At 33.9% G+C, this 20,119-nt stretch overlaps 1 protein-coding gene across 1 annotated transcript; it reads right to left on the bottom strand.

Moving 5' to 3' along the window:
• Positions 1–9,466: 9,466 nt before the first annotated feature.
• LOC139858620 (formin-like protein 14) lies at positions 9,467–17,543 on the bottom strand. The gene is made up of 18 exons (XM_071847453.1): positions 17,307–17,543; positions 16,610–16,710; positions 15,785–16,488; positions 15,484–15,705; positions 13,837–15,389; positions 13,637–13,760; positions 13,367–13,438; positions 12,969–13,067; positions 12,444–12,485; positions 12,279–12,359; positions 12,135–12,185; positions 11,946–12,027; positions 11,756–11,850; positions 11,534–11,605; positions 11,308–11,424; positions 10,904–10,972; positions 10,758–10,824; positions 9,467–9,912 (listed from the first exon to the last, which is right to left on the bottom strand). Exons 2-18 carry the CDS (start codon positions 16,680–16,682, stop codon positions 9,707–9,709), a joined length of 3,729 nt encoding a protein of 1,242 aa, XP_071703554.1. The 5' UTR covers positions 16,683–16,710; positions 17,307–17,543; the 3' UTR covers positions 9,467–9,706.
• Between the last annotated feature and the right edge of the window lie 2,576 nt (positions 17,544–20,119).

Below are 20,119 nucleotides of genomic sequence, written 5' to 3'. Positions count from 1 at the left end.
TCTAGGCTTCCCACTAATTTTTTGTAAGTTTTAAAACTTTTAAGTTTATTATAATAATAATAATAATAATAATAATAATAATAATAATAATAATAATAATAATAATAATAATAATAATAATAATAATAATAATAATAATAATAATAATAATAATAATAATAATAATAATAATAATAATAGCCTTTTATTTAAAAACTTCTCACATTTTAGTCCTTTAAGCTAACAGAGCTTTTAACTTTTCCGTTATCTCACCGTATAGTATGTTTAGTCCTTTTCATTTTATTATATCTCTTGGTTGGTCCTTTTTATCATTTATTTTATGTTAATTCTAATGGCTAAAAAGATTAGGAAAAAAAAATGTTTAGCAAAAATTATAGTATTAGTTTTAACGCTTGGATTTTAATTCTAATTAATAATTAAAGTAGTATAAAATGTACTTTGGGTTTAAATAGATGATTAATGAATGAAAAGGTAGTTTTAAACGAAAGTCTTTCTTCAATTTTAACTTCCTTTGAGACTAGTCATCTCGAACCAGCTTTAATCAAATGTATTTTCATTAAGAGTCCCTTGTGATTTTCATTGATAACATGGACAAGCTTGTTATCAAATTCAACACCACATTAGATATTATTATCAACAATACCACCACCACCAACCGTCTACTAGACTCGATGTCCAATCAACTACTCACCACCTACCACACCACCAACATCCATCCGGAGTCCTTATCGCCATGGACGGAGCTTGAAGATTAACACGAAGGGGGTCGAATTAAATTAACCAAAATATGTAGTGTCAAGTACGATGTAAATCTCTATATTACGAAAAAGAAGTGTACGTTATATTTATCAATATTAAATCTATATATGCTAAGAAGTCAAAAATTGGGATATTGTTATAATTTAGGAGTTTATGACTACCTTTAGAACCTGATTCTTGATTATAGACTATTAATAAAATTATAAGAGAAGCAGAGAGAGTATACAGAAGATTGTATATGAAAAAGTGAGTTTTTACAATCATACATGATACATATTTATAGCATAAGAAAATACTGTACAATTAGGTGGCCGTAAAATTTGCAGCCACTTTTGACTTTGAAAAAAGGACATTTCATAACACTCCCCCTTGGCTGACAATTTTATTTAGAGAGAAACTAGTATTGCCTCGTTAAAAACCTTGCTAAAGAAAACCCGGTGGAAAAAAAAATTTAGCTAAGGGAAAAAGAGTGCAGCATAGAGTTGACTCCCCCTCAAGTAGACATTGTTGAGCTTTTACATCTTCTGAACATGCTTCATGCTAATATTGTGAACGTGTGTTCGGAAAATAGTAGTTGGAAGTGCTTTGGTAAAAAGATCAGCATCGTTTTTGCTAGATTGAACGTATATCATTTCAATCTGGTCGTCCTTGATGAGATCTTGAGTGTATGAGAAGAATCTAGGAGGTATGTGTTTTGTTCAGTCACTTTTGATATACCCTTCTTTCATCTGTGCTATGCAAGCTGCATTATCTTCATAGATAGTTATTGGACTTTTATCGCGTTTTAGTCCACAAGAATCAGTAATGAGTTGTGTCATTGATCTCAACCAAAAATATTCCCGAGTAGCTTCATGTAATACAATCACTTCGGCATGATTTGATGATGTTGCAACAAGTGTTTGTTTTTGAGAACGCCATGATATTACGGTGCCTCCATTTAGAAATATATATCCAGTTTGAGATTTAGCTTTATGTGGATCAGATAAATAACCTGCATCTGCATAACCAACTAAATCTTGTTTTGATTCGTTAGAATAAAATAATCCTAAATTAATAGTTCCTCAGAGGTATCGAAATATTTGTTTGATCCCATTCCAGTGTCTTTTGGTAGGAGCTAAGTTAAATCTTTCCAACAAATTAACTGCAAAAGAAATGTCAGGTCTCGTACAATTTATAAGGTACATAAGAGCTCCAATTGCACTAAGATATGGAACTTCTGAACCAAGAACATCTTCATGTTCTTCTCGGGGACAAAATGGATAAGTGTCGACATTGAGTGATCTAACCACCATAGGAGTACTTAATGGTTTTGCCTTGTTCATATTGAAGCGTTTTAATTTCTTTTTTTTTAGAAGTTTAATGGTTTTATGGATCTCTTTATTTATCCTTATGATGTTAAGATCATCAACATAAACAAATATGATCACATATCCAATAGTTGTTTTCTTAATGAAAAACACGCGGGCAAATAAGATTATTTGTATACCATTTGCTTATCAAGTATTCACTTAATCAGTTATACCACATACGACCCGATTGTTTCAACCCATATAAAGATCTTTGTAATTTAATCGAATACATTTCATTGAGTTTTGCATTTGTTGCTTCTAATACCTTAAATTCTTCAGGTATCTTCATATATATATCACTATCAAGTGATCCATATAGATAAGCAGTAACAACATCCATGAGATGCATTTCTAGATTTTTAGAAACTACCAGGCTGATTAAGTATTTAAAAATAAATGCATCCATAACAGGGGAATAGGTTTCATCATAATCAATTCCTGGTCTTTGAGAAAAACATTGATATACAAGTCTAGCTTTATACCTAGTAACTTCATTTTTCTCATTTATTATTCGCACAAAAAATCTATTTATGCCCAACAGGTTTCACATCTTTAGATGTGAGAACGATATATCCGGAAATTTTTCTTTTATTGAGCGATTCAAATTCAGCTCGTATTGCTATTTTCCAATGATCTCAGTCGTGTCTATTTTTCCATGACAGATTTTGTTTCTGGATCATCACCATCATTCATGATGTCATATGCAACATTATATGAAAATATCTCATCAAGATTTTTCATGTCATTTTGGTTCCATAATATTTTTTGAATTTGCATAATTGATTGCAATTTTCGTATTGATATCACCAATCTCCTCTGTAGAAGGAATATTGATTTGTAGTTCTTCTTGAACACTTTCTTTTACCTCATTATCAGCTGATTTTTTTCGAGGATTTTTATCTTTAGAACCAATTGGTCTCCCATGTTTCAGGCGTGGCAAAGACTCGTGAGTGACTTTATTGCCAGCTTTTAGAATTTCAATTCGAGTTGGAGCATTTACTGCTGGTATATATGATTTAGTCACTCTTTTATATCTGTAAATGCATCAGGCAAATTATTTGCAAGTTCTTGCATATGCATTATTTTTTAACTTTCTTTTCGCATTCTTTTATGTGATGATCAAGATACATTAATTTATGTTCATACCATGAAACATCATTTTCTTTATTTATTTTTTTTTATTTCTCCCCCTTATATAGGGAACATTGTCTCATTAAAGTGACAATCAGCAAAACGTGCTGTAAAAATATCACCCGTCATGGGTTCAATATATCTTATGATTGAAGATGTTTCATATCCAACATATATTCCCATCCTTCTTTGAGGACCCATTTTAGTGCATTGTGGTGGTGCGATAGGAACATAAACCGCACAACCAAATGTTCTAAGATGGAAAATATTTGGCTCTCGACCAAAATTAAGTTGGTAATGGAGAATATTTATGACTTGCACTTGGTTTAATGCGAATTAATATCGCATTATGTAAATTTACATGTCCCCATATAAATATTGAGAGTTTTGTACTCATTACCAATTGTCTAGTTATTAGCTGCAAGCGTTTATCTATTGGTTCAGCTAAACCAATTTTGTGTATGCACATGAGCAACTGGATGTTCAACAACAATCCCTGTAGACATACATATAATAATCATTAAATGCTTGAGATGTTAACTCACCAGCATTATCAAGTCTCATCCTTTTAATGGTGTAATCAGAATAATGTGTTCTCAATTTAATAATTTGTGCAAGAAACTTTGCAAATGCCATATTATGGCTTGATAACACACAAACATGAGACCATCTGCTAGATGCGTCTACTAGAACCATGAAATATGAAAATGGTCCACATGATGGATGAATTGGTCCATATATATAACCTTGAATTCTTTCAAGAAACATTGGTGATTCTTTCTCAATATTCTTTTCATTAATCACCATATGTGCTTTTCATTAATCACCATATGTGCTTTTTCATTAATCACTATATGCGCTTTTCATCATATATCCTTTTCACCATATGCGCTTTTAATCATATGCGCTGTGCTTTTCATCATATGCACTTTTCATCATATGCGCTGCGCTTTTCATCATATGCGCTTTTCATCATATGCGCTTTTTATCATATGCGCTTTTAATCATATATCCTTTTCACCATATGCGCTTTTAATCATATGCGCTGTGCTTTTCATCATATGCACTTTTCATCATATACACTTTTAATCATATATCCTTTTCACCATATGCGCTTTTAATCATATGCGTTGTGCTTTTCATCATATGCACTTTTCATCATATACGCTTTTAATCATATATCCTTTTCACCATATGCGCTTTTAATCATATGCGCTGTGCTTTTCATCATATGCGCTTTTCATCATATGCGCTTTTAATCATATGCGCTGCGCTTTTCACCATATGCGCTTTTCGGTGCTATGTAGATATTTCTCATTTTAGGTTATCATTGACTGATAATCATATCCCTTATGATATATATCAGAGAAACTTAACAAATTTCTCTTTGATTTGGGAGAAAACAAGGCATTGTTTATCAGAAAATTCGTACCATTTGGTAATATGAATTTTTTTCCTTTTCTGTTCCTTATATCAAGTTTGCAAGACCTGATATAGTATTTATAATTCCTTCATTTGATTTAAATCAATGAAATATTTCTTAGATTTGATCATAGTGTGTATGTTACCACTATCTGCAATACATAGGTCTTTACCATTTAATTGATGTTATATTTCTGCAGGATTCATACTAAAACTTCAAATAGGATAAGCAAATAATGAGTTATATTTCATCAAGATAATCAAATTATATGACATGCAAACAAGTTACAATCTGAAGTACATAAAAGATAACACTTAATAAACATATGCGTTATGGTCTAAAACCATTTATTTATGAGTGATACATAACAAGCTAGGCATCTTAGAAAATTCAAACCATTCAAGTCTCAAGGTAGCTCAGGGTTTATTTAATCAAGATTTCTCAACAGATTCACTCTCGTTTTCTTTTCTTTTGGGACTTATTTGTAGAGCTAAACAAGATGTTCATGTATTCAAGAAATACTAGACTGATGATCCACATTACCAGATCATTAATAAGAATCTCCGGGATTCTTATAAGATCGTCTACTAACATCTTCAATTTTATTCTTTCATGGATCACCGTTATTTCTTGATAATTAATATCGTATCTATCTTTGAGTATTTTCCATAATACACTTGGAACTTCGATCATATAATATGTAGATTCTAAGGACTCGTCAACATGTTTGCTAAGAAAAATACTTGTTATTGCTTTCTCTTGTTCGGAACAATTGTTATTTTCATTCAGGGTTTCTAAAATACCGATTGATTCGAGATGTTTTTCTACATTCATAACCTATGTTAAGTAGTTGTTCCCACTTGATTCTAAAGGAGCAAATTTAAGCCTTTTCAAATTCGACATTTTCTATTATCAAAAAGATGAACAACATAAATTATAATCATAATCAACTTCTATTCATAGACAAATAATAAAATAAAATTAGAATCATTTTAAATTCATAAGTAGCAAACAACAGAATAATGGCATGATTACAAATGATAAAATTACAAGAGCAGGATAGAATATAGGTTCACCCCGTGGTATATTAGCAACAATGATGATAGTTAGTATGACCAATACAATAGGAAAAATCATCCTTGTGTGAATCATCTTTACAAAAAAAACTTTTTGAGAGTGGTAATCTGAGAAAATGAAGATTGATTTGTGAAAATGTGAAAATGTGAAAACGGAGATGTTTATTTTATATTTGAAAAATATAGGCGTTGTAATGTCGTCAGTTGACGTTAACAACTGTTATGTATATATGACCGTTGTAACGTCGTTAGTTGACGTTAACGACTGTTATGTACTCGTTGTATTAATAATAATTTTAATAAAAGAATTTTATTAGTACAAATACAATTACTATAAATACATTTAGTATAAATACGTTTAGTATAAATACGAAGATTAAGAGAATAAACATATTATGCATAAATAATAAATTTTAAGAATAAACATTAGTATGCATGAAATAAATAATAATTAATTGCATAAGTAATCATAAATGTTAGATAACATAAATATAAATGTTAGTGAAGTTAATATGAGTTAGATTACAGAAATATAATTCAGGCGGTATAACCGACCATATATAACTTAAATAACATAAATATAAATGTTAGTGAAGTTAATAAGAGTTAGATTACAGAAATATAATTCAGGCGGTATAACCGACCATATATAACTTAAATAACATAAATATAAATGTTAGTGAAGCTAATAACATAAATATAAATGTTAGTGAAATTAATAACATAAATATAAATGTTAGTGAAGTTAATAAAAGTTAGATTACATAAATATAATTCAGGCGGTATAACCGACCATATATAACTTAAATAACATAAATATAAATGTTAGTGAAGTTAATAACATAAATATAAATGTTAGTGAAGTTAATAAAAGTTAGATTACATAAATATAATTTTACTTATGATGATAATAATATTTACCTTACTAATAAATAATAGAAGATATCGTTAAAGAATTTCTTACCTTGATTAGTGACTTGTGCTTGCTTAGATAAACCTTGATTATACGGAGTACTTCGTGCTGATAACGTGTTATAATTTAGGAGTTTATGACTACCTTTAGAACCTGATTCTTGATTATAGACTATTAATAAAATTATAAGAGAAGCAGAAAGAGTATATAATTGAGAGTATATTAGAAGATTGTATATGAAAAAGTGAATTTTTACAATCATACATGATGCATATTTATAGCATAAGAAAATATTATACAATTAGGTGGCCTTAAAATTTGCAGGCACTTTTGACTTTGAAAAAAGGACATTTCACAACAGATATATATTTAATATCTAAAGAAACTCCCATTGTAAAATGCGATGGCCAAGTTATACAATTTTCATATTAAACCCTTGAAAATTGATAATTTGCTATAAAGGACAAAATTTAGTGGGGTGGCCAGGGCCCACCCCTGCCCCTATTATACTCCGTCCTTGCTTATCGCAACACCCACCTTGAAACCTCCACACAATTTGTGACCGGCCTCACCAAATCCAACACTTCTAAACCACTAGAACAGCAAACTGACTTGTACCTTTCTATCATCACACCCCTCCCACAACCTACCCTAACCACACGCATGGATTTCACCACCAACAACCAGATTACTAAATTCGTGACTCTATCCCCTGATGCTTTGCATGACACATTTCTGCCACAGTCGCACAGTCCCTTCGTGTGAAGAACAACATCATGGATCATCTAAGTCACCATCCATATTAACTCTGGGTCCAAATGCAATATCCTTCAATCACGGATCACATTCCTCACGGTAATGGTTGGTACTCACTCGTTTATGCATATGCCCGCGGCCAACCAGGAATTCTTTTCACCGGGGGCGAAAGTTTTTGTAAAAGCGTAGCAATTTTTTCTGGACAAAATACGGAGACCTTTGGGCAAAATACGGAGGCTTTTGGGCAAAATACAGAAGCCTTTGGGCAAAATACAGAGGCCTTTGGGCAAAATGCAGAGGTTTTTAAGTAAAATACGGAGACTTTTGGGCAAAATATGGAGACTTTTGAGGAAAAAAATCCAAAGGGGTCAAAATAAAAATATCCAAAATTTTACATTAAAAATTACAAATACACTTAGGGGTCACACCCCTGCCCCTTAGTAATTTCGCTTGTGCCCGCGGTTGTTCTATTCCGGTCAAAAATACAAGCCACCAACTTTTGTGGTTCTTCAATCCTTACAAGAAGAGAATCCAAGATGTATGTTGTCATCAAATAACAGCTTAAATTATTTTCGAGAGTACCGTATGTTTGAAGAGGTTGAAGTTTTTGGTGGATTTTTTCGCTTTTTGTTAATAAATAATTAAATTTACGGTTTATACCCCTGGAGAATTACAAATTTACAAATTGGACCATGAAAGAGGGGGTGGAAGTGAAAATTAGGATGTTGGTGGTGTTGTCGTTTGGAAGGGGAAAAGGGAAAGGAAACGACCCAGTTTTGCTCTCTTGATTGTCTTGTAACTGACAATTTTCTTGTTCATAACTTTCTTTGAATATAGGTGTCATTCAATGACAGTCCATTTTCAGATGGATGGTCCGCACTATAATTGGGACTAGCAAGGAAATTGTTCAAAATACACTTTTTTTTAAGACTTCAAATAAAATACACTTTTTTTTAAAAAAAAATTGTCTTTTTACACCATTCGGAAGACGGGATTTCCGTCTACCACCTTTATCTGTCGTCTACTACCATTTTTACAAAGTAGTAGACGGTGAGATAAAGGTGGTAGACAGACATTTACAAAGTAGTCGACCGTCTACTGCCTTGTTGTTGATGTCTACTGCCTTGTTGTTGCTGTCTACTGCCTTGTAGACACTAACAAGGCAGTAGACAGCAACAACAAGGCAGTAGACAGCAACAACAAGGCAGTAGACGGTCGACTACTTTGTAAATGTCTGTCTACTGCTTTGTTCTCATTGTCTACTAACCCTGCCAGTACACGGGAATTCGTCTACCACCTTTATCTCACCGTCGACTACTTTGTAAAAATGGTAGTAGACGACAGATAAAGGTGGTAGACTGAAATCCCGTCTACCGAATGGTGTAAAAAGATAATTTTTTTTTAAAAAAGTATATTTTGTTTGAAGATTAAAAAAAAGTGTATTTTGATCAATTTCCCAACATTCAATTATGTGTTGGGCTTCCTAATAGAGGCAAGCAATTTCACTCTTTTGATCCTATGCATTGGAGTGCATATCCGCATTGACGAAGTAATATCAAAAACTTCAACTTTCTCAACATATATTTCAATATGTGTTGCTAATTGCGTGCTATAAAAAATCCCTAAAATCTTCTATATCATGAGTAATATCTAATATCAAAAAAATAAACATACTAATTGTATTTCTTTTATTTATCATCCTATTGAACACTTGAAACACATTGGATTGTATTTCTTTTTTCTTTTTCTTTTTTATCATCTTATTGGACACTTGCAACACATTGGATTTATAATGGTCCTTAGAGATAATCCTGAAGTAGGTCTTAAACACATAAATAATCTATTAAATGGTCATAGGTTTAGCGGTATTGAACCGCCCCTTTTTGTGTTATGTGTAAGAAATTGTATTGGGTGTGTGTTTGACTTACTAAAATAATACATATAATGGTAAACAGGTTTTTACCCATCAAATAAATCATCTCTGTAAACAGTTTCAACAATTTAGCAAGTCACTTTGTTTAGCACAAAACCAACTTTTTGTATTACAAAACTACTGTTCTTGGTAAAATAATGCTACTAGAACAAACTTTGTAAGTTACCAACCCCATAATATCTATATACACAATTATATTTGTGGTTTACCAAAATAGTTCATTTCATGTACAAATTACACACGAACATAGACCACCTCACCAGATGGGTGGGTCATCTGTTCCATTATAAGCTTGTACAGTATCATAAACAAGAAATATTAAATAACCTACACTTACTTATCAACTTAATTATTAAGTGTCGTGTCTCATTTCTTCATGGAAAGCGATGAATCCCGGATCATGTTTCTAAGATCTTTTTTGGAATCGACATCAACACCACCCTCCTTTTTGGCTGATGATTGTTCTTTAAGAGCTTCTTTCTCTAATCTTTTCTTTTCGGCATCTGCTTGCTGTTCATTTTCATCACGCGCTTTCTTGAACATCTTAGCAAAGACGGCCAATATTTGTGTTACTGCACAAACACAAAATTTAAAATATGAAAATTTCTTAATTATAATAAGTTTAAATTTCTGATAGTGTAATTAGCATTTTGTCGTCTTTGTTCAGTTTGTTCACCTTAGGTAGGGGAGAAGATTTGTAATATAATCAAGGTTGCAGAAGAGAAGACGTGCGACGAGGTTGAGGCGGTCGTGTCCTAAAAAGGTCGAGACGTTCAACACGGGGTCGAGACGGAGGTCGAGACGGACGTTGACCAAAGTTGACTTTTAAATATATTAGTATATAAATGTATATATGTGTACATATTTTAAAGCCAAAAACTTTAATTGACTAATTTAGACCCATAATCGTTATCATCGTTAATATAATACAGAAAATTCAAACTAAAATACGACAAATTTGACTGATTTTACCGACTTTCTGACTTTTTCGAATTTTGAGAGAATTTAACCTATTTTTTTCAACTTTGACCCGAATTTTGACAGTTGACTGTCATATTAGACGGTTTTTCTTCGAGGCGGGACGGGCTAGTCACCAAACCGTCGCAACGGGCGTCGCAACGGCTCGAGACGGGGTGTTTTGCAACAGTGAATATAATACTCCATTATTATTGAAGGACTCAAGTTGTACTTTCTGCCTAATTCACTATTAGCCAAAAAACAAAATTATATTTTGCACATTAAACCTGGCCGACTCGACCTATCAAGAACCCGACCGACTCGACCTTTCAAGGTCCTGACTGACTCGTCTCCGTCTCGCGTCTTTTCAACCTTTGACTAAGAGTAATGATACAGCAAAGTCTAATGATGTATGCAGGCTTTTTAAATATAAATAAAGAACATAAAAACTAGATTAAACCTTGCTCGAAGGGACAACGAACAGGATCCTCTCCGAAATACTGCGATAGTGAATCTGCACTTCTTCCCTGCAAGCCAAACTTGTCGATTAGTCACGAGTTGACATCACATGTGATTAAGAACGTTGGGGATTCGTAAAAGACTGACCACTTCAGTATACAAGGAGATTAGTGCCCGTACTTCAGCTTCAGCAGTATCAAGAAAACCCTTCAACGCCTGAAATTATGGGTTTTACAAAAATACGAATCAGTTCGAATACATCCACTTTGCCCGACCAAAGTTGGAGAACTCGTAACTCGGGTTCAGTACTTTTTGGAGAGTACTCGGCAACTCAGGGAGTACTCGAATGTTCAAATGTTGACCAAGTTTGACTTTGACCGAGTTTGACAGGATAATCCTGAGTTTTGACCGAGGCTGACTGAGTAATTGAACCGAGTACTCGGACCAATCTTAAAACCGAGAACTCGGCCAGCCATCGCCGTGTTTGACCGAGTTCTACAACCCTGAACCCGACGATATATCCGAATATAGTTCTCGACCCAGGACGTTACCTTTTGAAAGACTACGGATATAGCACCGTCATTCTCAGAAGCAGTGAGTTCCTGCTCAACCTTTTCAAGACCTTTACTCACTGCTTGCATTTCTTCAGCCAACGTCTTCAATTGTATCTATTTATTTCATTGAATGCCGAATTAAAATGATACAGAAACAGGTCAGCAATAAACAGATCATGTAAAAATACGATCCGAAATCCCTAGCTTTCTCATTTTGACATACCTTTGATGCAGCTTCTAAATGAACAAGATCCTTGTCAAAATCTAGCAACTCTGGCAACTTTTCAGCAAGGAGCTAGAAAAAATATCATTATTTACCAAATTAATCACATTTCCATACACGTAAATCAATAATCAATAATAATAATAATAATAATAATAATACTAATAATATATTTATTTATAAAGACAGTTATAAAATATTACAACTCAGCAGCATTCCTACCTTGCACAAATAGTGCATTAGAGTCATCTTGTTGTTCCTCGCACGTGTATCAGACAATTTAAGAAGACTGTCCAATTTGAATCCTACTGCAGATCCTGCAACACAGATCATACATGTCATAGTATATTGTATGAAACAATGAAAAATCACAGCACATTAATATAATTTCAGCTATTAGTATTAACGGTACCTCTAGCAGTTCCCTGGTTTAACGCATTTCCCAGTGTAAGAATAGTCTGCATTATTTGACGCAACTTTGCAGATTCCTTTACCTACATTATACCATATATTATTAGGATATTAGGATTAGGATTTTGACATGAAAAGGAAAATAGAACATTTTCATTTATTTAGAATTTTGATTTTGATTGCAAATTACCTCTTTAGTAGCATCATTGATAGCACTCAGGTTCTTCCTTAAATCACTAACCTGTAAATGTTTAGAACTGAAGGCGTAAGCAACCAAAATTAAAGAGTAACGTTTAGGAAAAAATGTTTTAGGGAAAACGAGGAGGATATCTACCTGACTGGTAAAAGTAATTGTGAATGCGAATACTCGAAGTTTTGATTCAACCCGTGGGACCTTCATTAGTTCCATAAAAAACTACAAGGCCACGGAATACAAAACATGTAATGTAAAATAAAATAAAATATAATAATAATAATAAATCCAGAGAATGTAAAATACCAATTCACACTTTCCAAGCATTTCCTTGTTTCCTGTGTAGTTCTGAGACAATATAAAAACAGAAATATTAGGATAAACGATACGTGAAGAGCTATAGACACAATAAATTAAGGATATGTCAAACTAAATATGGTACGAAGTATGTGATTTAAAATATTAACTTTGTAACAATTAAAAAATATAATAGTATGCAACATGGTAGTCCTGAAACTGATTAGTGGTTTTCATTAGATTCATACCGGTTTGTTTCATCATAGAGATCCTAAGCACAAACTTAGGTAGTTAGGTACCATTCTGAAAGACTGCTTACTACAATTCATTTAGTTGAACTCACCAACTCATATCACCAAAGTACAAGATAGGATGTTCTAATACACATTTAAACATTATCCAGAAACATGAAATCAACAATTTAAACATTATCCAGAAACATGAAATCAACAATTTCCTAAATACATAACTATGCATTTGCATGTAGATCAAAAAAGGAGAGAAATGATAAATATAACGAATGGACGAGAGTACCTTTAGTAACTCCATTTCTTCTTTGGTTGGACAAAACTTGATAAGATTCTCGACTTGATCAATATCCAAAGCAGTAGAGTCCAATGCAAGAATGGCGTTCTAAGATGGAACATTAATAAATTTTTGGTGTTATAATGCAATCTTTAACTTATTTAACTTATAAGAAAAAAATATAAATTTGACCAGTGCTAGCCAAAAGTCAACATTAAGATATTAAGTACTATTTTCTTTTGTTGAATAATTATTAAAAAGTTATAGTGTACTTCTATCCAAAAGATATATGATACAAAAATAAAATAAACTGCTCATAATCATGTGTTGTATTGTATATAAAAATAAATGAAAATAAAGTAGCAAACTTTGCTGAGATATAGTTGTGCTGGGGAAAATGAACTTACAAGCATATCTGGCAGAGGAATCTTGATCTTCGTAAGCATGATTTCACAGTTATATGCTCTACGCAAATCAACCTATAATCATATTTAAGAAAACAAGTCACAAGCAATATAAAACATCAAATACATTTTGCAAAAAACAGTTACAACAATAATACTCTCACGAAATCATGATACATTTACAAGATCGATTCATAGGTAAGTCATAATATAACATCAGATGCTTATTCATTTTTCAGGTTTATTGATTTTTCAGGAATAGATTTCACTAACCAATTGAACTTTTTCAGGTTTATTGATTTTTGACCCTCGCCGGGCTGCACCTTTACTTGCATTATCAGAAACAGAAGCCGCTGAAAATAGAGTCTCAAGCTCCGTTATATCAATTTCAGGAGCCCTGCAAATATTTCTTTCAGGTGACGGTTTGTACAAGACAACAGACAAAACAGTACTTATTTATCACATGTACATACCGTGTCTGGTCTTCTTGCTTTTGATTATCAGCCCATAAACTCCCTTGCATTGCTCGTGTAACTTTTACCCAGTGTAAAGGCTTCAATGATGTTTTTTTGGGAGGAATTGAAGACCCCGAACCTAATTTACTTTTTCCACTACCCAGAGAACCAGAAGAACGTAATCGCCCAATGGATGATGTAGGTTGTTGCAGCCCATTAGAGCCCTTTGTTCCAGGAGGTGGAGGTGGTGACGGACCTGTCCCACCGCTGCGACCTGGAGGTGGTGGCGGACCCGGTATACCAGTGCGGGGTGGAGGTGGTGGCGGTGATGGTGCAGCTGCACCGTTGCGGCCTGGTAGTGGAGGTGGAGGTGGAGGAGGTGCACCAGGTGGCTTGGTTGTTGAAGAAATTGTTCCTTGACGTGGAGCTCCAGTAGGGGGAGGGGGAGGGGGAGGAGGGCCTTTAGAAGAGACGGGTAAAGGTGGCGGTGGAGGTGGTGGAGGGCCTTTAGAAGAAACGGGCAGAGGTGGTGGCCGAGGTAGTGGAGGGCCTTTAGAAGAAACGGGCAGAGGTGGTGGCGGTGGCGGGGGGCCTTTAGAAGAGATGGGCAGAGGTGGTGGCGGAGGTGGCGGGGGGCCTTTAGAAGAGATGGGCAGAGGTGGTGGCGGAGGTGGCGGGGGGCCTTTAGAAGAAACAGGCAAAGGTGGTGTTGGAGGTGGTGGGGGACCTTTAGAAGACACGGGTAGAGGTGGCGGTGGTGGTGGTGGTGGTGGAGGGCCTTTATTAGAAGCATTCAGAGGTGGAGGCGGAGGTGGCGGTGTTACAGTCTTGGCAGAAGTTGAAGTAGAGCGGAGTGAGGGTGGTGGTGGTGGCGGCGGCGGTGGAGGCAGTGGACTCTTAGATATGATATGTGGCAAAGGAGGTGGAGGAGGAGGTGGTGGAGGTGGTGGGGGAGGAGCCACTGCTTGAGGGGCATCACTAGAAGTATTTGTAGCAGGCGCTACCGGGGTTGGTTGTGAACAAGTTAAAACATCTACGTTTGGTGCAATGGCTTCTTTATCAACAACCGAAATTTGATTTGGAGATGTTGGAGTATCGATTCCATTATATAAACCACCACTTCCAGAAGATCGAACACTTGAATCAACTCCATCTGATATTTTATGTTGTAACGGATCATTTGATCCATCCGTAACAGAATTATGGTACGGAGATTCATTAAAAAAGTTCAAAATAGTAGGAGTATGCATATCACTACTCCTTTCAGATTCCAAAAAATCCAAACTGTCAGCAACACTCGAGGCGTTATTATCATCCTCCGAGTCAAAAGGCGAAGAATACGTACTCAGTTTGTTACGCAACATCGATAACTCTTTCGCATCGTTTAAATTCGACAGCTGTTTAACTAGCCATAAAGCAGTGTCATCACCACCATCAGCCCATTCAATCCCATTAAAAAGTTCTTGAACTTTGTTAAAAGCTTCAATCGGTAATCCGCCTTTTTCTTCTCCGTTCAACATTGTGGTTGGAGTTTTCGGTGACGAAACATTGTCAACATCTCCAAAAAGAACCTGATATATCCAAAATGAGTAGTATAACTATATAATAATAAGTTCAATAATCGGTACAATAATATAAATTCATATCTTAAACATAAATATTCACCTCAGCTCGAAACCCTTTTGGGAAACGTGCCTTTGAGTCCCAAAGAGTGTCCAGATTATCACAATTGAGCATCAAAATATTGGATCTGATAAAGGCGGTATTGAACATAATGCGAAACATCATAAGTTCCCTTTCAGACTCGATGTCCAAATGAAGACACTCTAGCACAACATCACCCTCCACTAAACATTGAATATCAATTTTAATAACATCACTTTGTTTCTGCATCATATCACATATATTTGTCAGGTAATTAAATTAATAACTTAAATTAATAAATAAACAAATTCCAAAGTCTTACTTGGCGGTAATGCCGAATATTTCGGCCTCTCCTAGGTGTGGAGTATATCATTTGAGTCAAAAGCCCGTCTTTACTCATAAGATTTCGGCCATAGATTCGAATAATGGGTCTGCACCCATTTTTATTATCGAAATTCGGAATAGCACGAAGAATTAAACAGTCCAAAGACAAAGCTCTTTCAGCGGGAGGCCACTCTTCGGACAAATTTCTCCTCGATATATATTGAAGGTAACGAAGCTGTGACGGGTACGGGTTTAAAGGTGACAATAACTGCGATAAGCCTTTCGGAGCCTCTCGATAGACAATTTCGAGCGTTTTACGCTCCCCCGTATGCATTTTTTTATAAATTAAAATGCTGGCTAATAGGAACGCTAAAATCGGCCATCCACCTCGTTCACAATGAAGTAAAATGACGTTTTGATTGTTGTTTAAAGTAAGCCAGCTGTCACATAAACGAAGAAAATGGTGCACGAGAGATAATGGCAATAAAGGACAGCCCTCGTATTGTTTTGGATAGTCCATAACTGTGATATCATATTCACATAAAATTTCCGAAAATTGGCTTCTTCTTTCACCTTCACGAAAATTGCATGCGAGAAACGAAGATTCGGGGAATTCTTCATGTAATTCGTTACTGATTTCGTGTAAATAAAGTTGGTATAATCCATCTGGTAGTACTTCAGTCGAAAAGCAAGAATCAAAAACTACATATACACCGATAAAACGCAAGTAGTTAGCATCCGTATGTATAAATAAAATAGAAATAATGAGGGGAAAAAAAATGATGAGAAGTTATTGACTAATTGTACACATGGTTCTTTATACCATAGATTCTATCCACGAGCTCAAGCAGACCATCTGGCGGTCTTCTATAAAAGAATCTACTTAGAAGAGACATATCTCATACAAAAAATTAACCACAATTTCTGAAACGCACAAATCGAAAATCATTAATGAAATGGCATATAAGATAACAAAAATGTTAGACTACAAACAACACAATGCGCCAATACCATTAACGTGACTACATTTTTCTATCAACGCACCATTGGATATTTAGTTTTAATCGTCATTCTTCAACTAGATACGAGTCTCTATAGTTTATAAATACCATGAAACTACTAAATTAAACACCTTTTTATGAAAGGAGTATTACATTAATACTTTAATACTTATATGCATTTGGTCTCTGACCGAAATCTTAATAGTACTATACAGTAATGAATAAGAATTAGCACACAGTTAAACACATATCTGTGACCTAATTTTCTACAACTACTCAACAACATCAGTACCACAAATTTCACTAACTTGAAACACAAATTCATTTCACAATTAATTAGAAATCGGAACATGTGAACATTGTTAGATCTTCAATCTCATGACTGTATCATTAATTAGAAATCGGAAGTTAACATAGTGTTGACAAATTAGCGTAAGTCAATTCTGATTTCAAACACTGATTTAAATTAATTAACTGATAAACGGATAGGGTTTAAGAAACAAAAGTAATGAAATTAACCTTGTGGAATTAATCGGAGATGATGCAGTGGTGGTGGTTCAACGACGGTGGCGATGGTGGCGTAGAAACGTCGGTGGAGAGATGACGGTGGTTGTGTGTGAAATATGCACCGTTTGATTTGATTTGATGCGCATCTGAATTTGAAATTTGGGGTTATTTAGTTTCCCCTCTTTTACAGATTTTGAAATCCTTCCTTTAACTTGTTTATTATTGATTAAATTATGAATTATGATATATGATGATATGATGAATGATGATTTAGTGGTTTTGGTTGGACTATTATGTGAGTATGTGACTTTGTTGTTTTCAAGAAATGCTCATTTGGTCGCATTTTAAATCGGATAATTTTGTTAACTTTTTTACTGTGTTACTGCGGGAAAAAAAAAAGTGAATGGGTCGGATGGTAAAAATAGGGTTCAGTGCAGTATTTTTAGGGATGGCAATGAGCGAGAAAAAACCTGTGACCCGCGGGTACCCGACCCGTGATGGGCGGGTAAAATCATTAAATTCTACCCGCGGGCACGGGTACGGGTAAAAAATTATACCCGCCAACGGGTCGCGGGCGGGTCGCGGGTACATACTACCCGTCGCGGGTAAAACCCGATCCGCTAATTGATGAGACTTTTTTTAATTTACCCGCGAGTTTATACATACAATTATCAAATTTAAAAATGATTTTACTTGTAATGCAATAATGATTAAAAAATAATATTAAATATAAGTTAAAAACTTGATTTTCACATGTATCTTGTATATATAGTTCATAAATAATAAAATTATCTAACTTTTCGAAAAGAAATTTAACGAAGTTGTATATTACTATTACCCATGGATTTACCCGCGAGTCATGGGTATTCGCGGGTCACGGGCATGGGCGAAGTGTTTTTACCCGCAGGCGGGTAACGGGTCTCAACGAGCAAAAAAAATCACCCGACGGGCGGGTCGCGGGTATATAGAACCCGTGCCCGTTACCCGCGGGCGCCATCCCTAAGTATTTTGGATATCAGTAATGAAAATAACCAGCTGGACGACCTGGTTTTGTGTCGGTTCTTCACTCTTAGTTAACATTAATTACATATCTAATTATTGAGAAAGTAACTATTTATCTTTTTTTTTTTTTTTTTCGTTTTGTCGAGGAATGACCCAAAATAGTTATGTGATTGATTTGTAATAAGCGTGAAAATAATTATTCATCATTTTTTGTTTTTGTTTTCGTCTTGTCGAGAGAAAAGATCCAAATGCTCAATCAATAAAGTGAGACGTACATCAACGATTGGTACAAACTATTTAATAAAATTGAAAAAAACTATTTATATAATATATATGTGTGTGTGTGTGTGTGTGTGTGTGTGTGTGTGTATATATATATATATATATATATATAACACAATAAAACGGTTATTGAAAAATGAGTTACGTGGTGAATTTGTAATAAGAAAAATAGTTAAACAATAATAAAGTGAAAAATTATGTGATTGATTTAATAATAAATAGTAGTAGTAATAATAATAATAATAATAATAATAATAATAATAATAATAATAATAATAATGTTGATGATGAATAGTTATTAAATAGTGAAAATTATGTGGTCAATTTATAAAGAATGAGAAGTTTTATGGTTAAATTATTAAATGCGAAAAGGTTGTGGTAAGTTTATAAAAGTTGTAAAGCTAACTATTATAAAGGGTGGGGTTGAATTGTAAAAAATAAAAAGGTTGTTGTAAGTTGGTGAAGCTTATGAACGTAACTATTCATTTGGGCTTTGTCTTTTAGATAAATAAATAAATACTGTATTATTTTTCATAAATTAAATTAGTTATATAAATAAATTAAATAATAATATGAAACAAAAAATAATAAATAATTTCTTTATTAATATAATAAAAACTAAAAGTCCTATTAAAGAAACATGCATTAAAAAAAGTACACTTGAGACTTAGACCATTCTTAACCATGACATTATATCATGGTATCACTGACTGTCACATCAACACTTCTTTTCGATCACTAACCAAAGACTAACTGCTAACCCATGACATACCCATCACACACTACCTCGCACCCACTAAATTAATTAATTATTTACGGGTACAAGTTTAAAAGCATTATGTACAACAGAAAAATGCAACCGGTTCGTGATTTAAATTGTCATCCAACGAAAATTTGAAACACGGTGAAACAACCACTAACCACTAGCTTGTTTCTAATATTGGTGTGAGTGGTTGGCAGATCCAACCACGGATCCAACCACGAACCGTTAAGAGTGGCCTTAATAAAATAAATATTACAAGTAATTATAACTTAAAAAAAGATTTACATAAAATCAAATTTTATAGAAAAGGAAAAGGTTATAAAAATCAAAGAGTAATTGTCAATGACATTTGCGTTGATAAAATTGAATGCTTACGTTTCGATTTTTGTGTACTTAGTTATTTATATTATATACATGTACTAGTTAAAGATCTACGGTTTCTCGAGTTTTATTGAAAGATAATATTATAAGACATTAACATTAATAAACAATATAACATTCCAAAGTTTTAAATGTGTAAAAATGTATATAAAAAAATTTTGTTCAAAATAAAGTAACAGACTTGAATTTCGAAAGTAGTACGAAGTAGTAATCAATTGTTCTTATCTACTGTAGGTTTAACCTATAAAGTTGCAGGTGACGATAACAGAACTTTTTTGATGTCTTTCTTAAGTCTTCAGCATAGTTTCCCAAATATTGTAATATTTGTAAGTAACTAGGAAGGGGGGGGGGGGGGGGGGGGACTTTGGGTGGGGTTGGGCAACACAATCTAAAGGGC

This window comes from Rutidosis leptorrhynchoides, chromosome 7 (genome assembly GCF_046630445.1).
Source record: "Rutidosis leptorrhynchoides isolate AG116_Rl617_1_P2 chromosome 7, CSIRO_AGI_Rlap_v1, whole genome shotgun sequence".
In the NCBI taxonomy this organism is placed as follows: Eukaryota; Viridiplantae; Streptophyta; class Magnoliopsida; order Asterales; family Asteraceae; genus Rutidosis; species Rutidosis leptorrhynchoides.
The sequence above is the reverse complement of the archived record's forward strand: the minus strand, read 5'-3'. Positions and strand labels throughout refer to the sequence as shown.

Bases quoted from the DNA above. Each gene is read 5' to 3' on its own strand.
- LOC139858620 (XM_071847453.1), bottom strand. From the start codon at position 16,682: ATGTCTCTTCTAAGTAGATTCTTTTATAGAAGACCGCCAGATGGTCTG. The intron at 12,186-12,278 runs GTAGATATCCTC...AAACATTTACAG, and splicing joins CAATTACTTTTACCAGTCAG to GTTAGTGATTTAAGGAAGAA. The intron at 11,606-11,755 runs GTAGGAATGCTG...TATTTTTTCTAG, and splicing joins TAATGCACTATTTGTGCAAG to CTCCTTGCTGAAAAGTTGCC.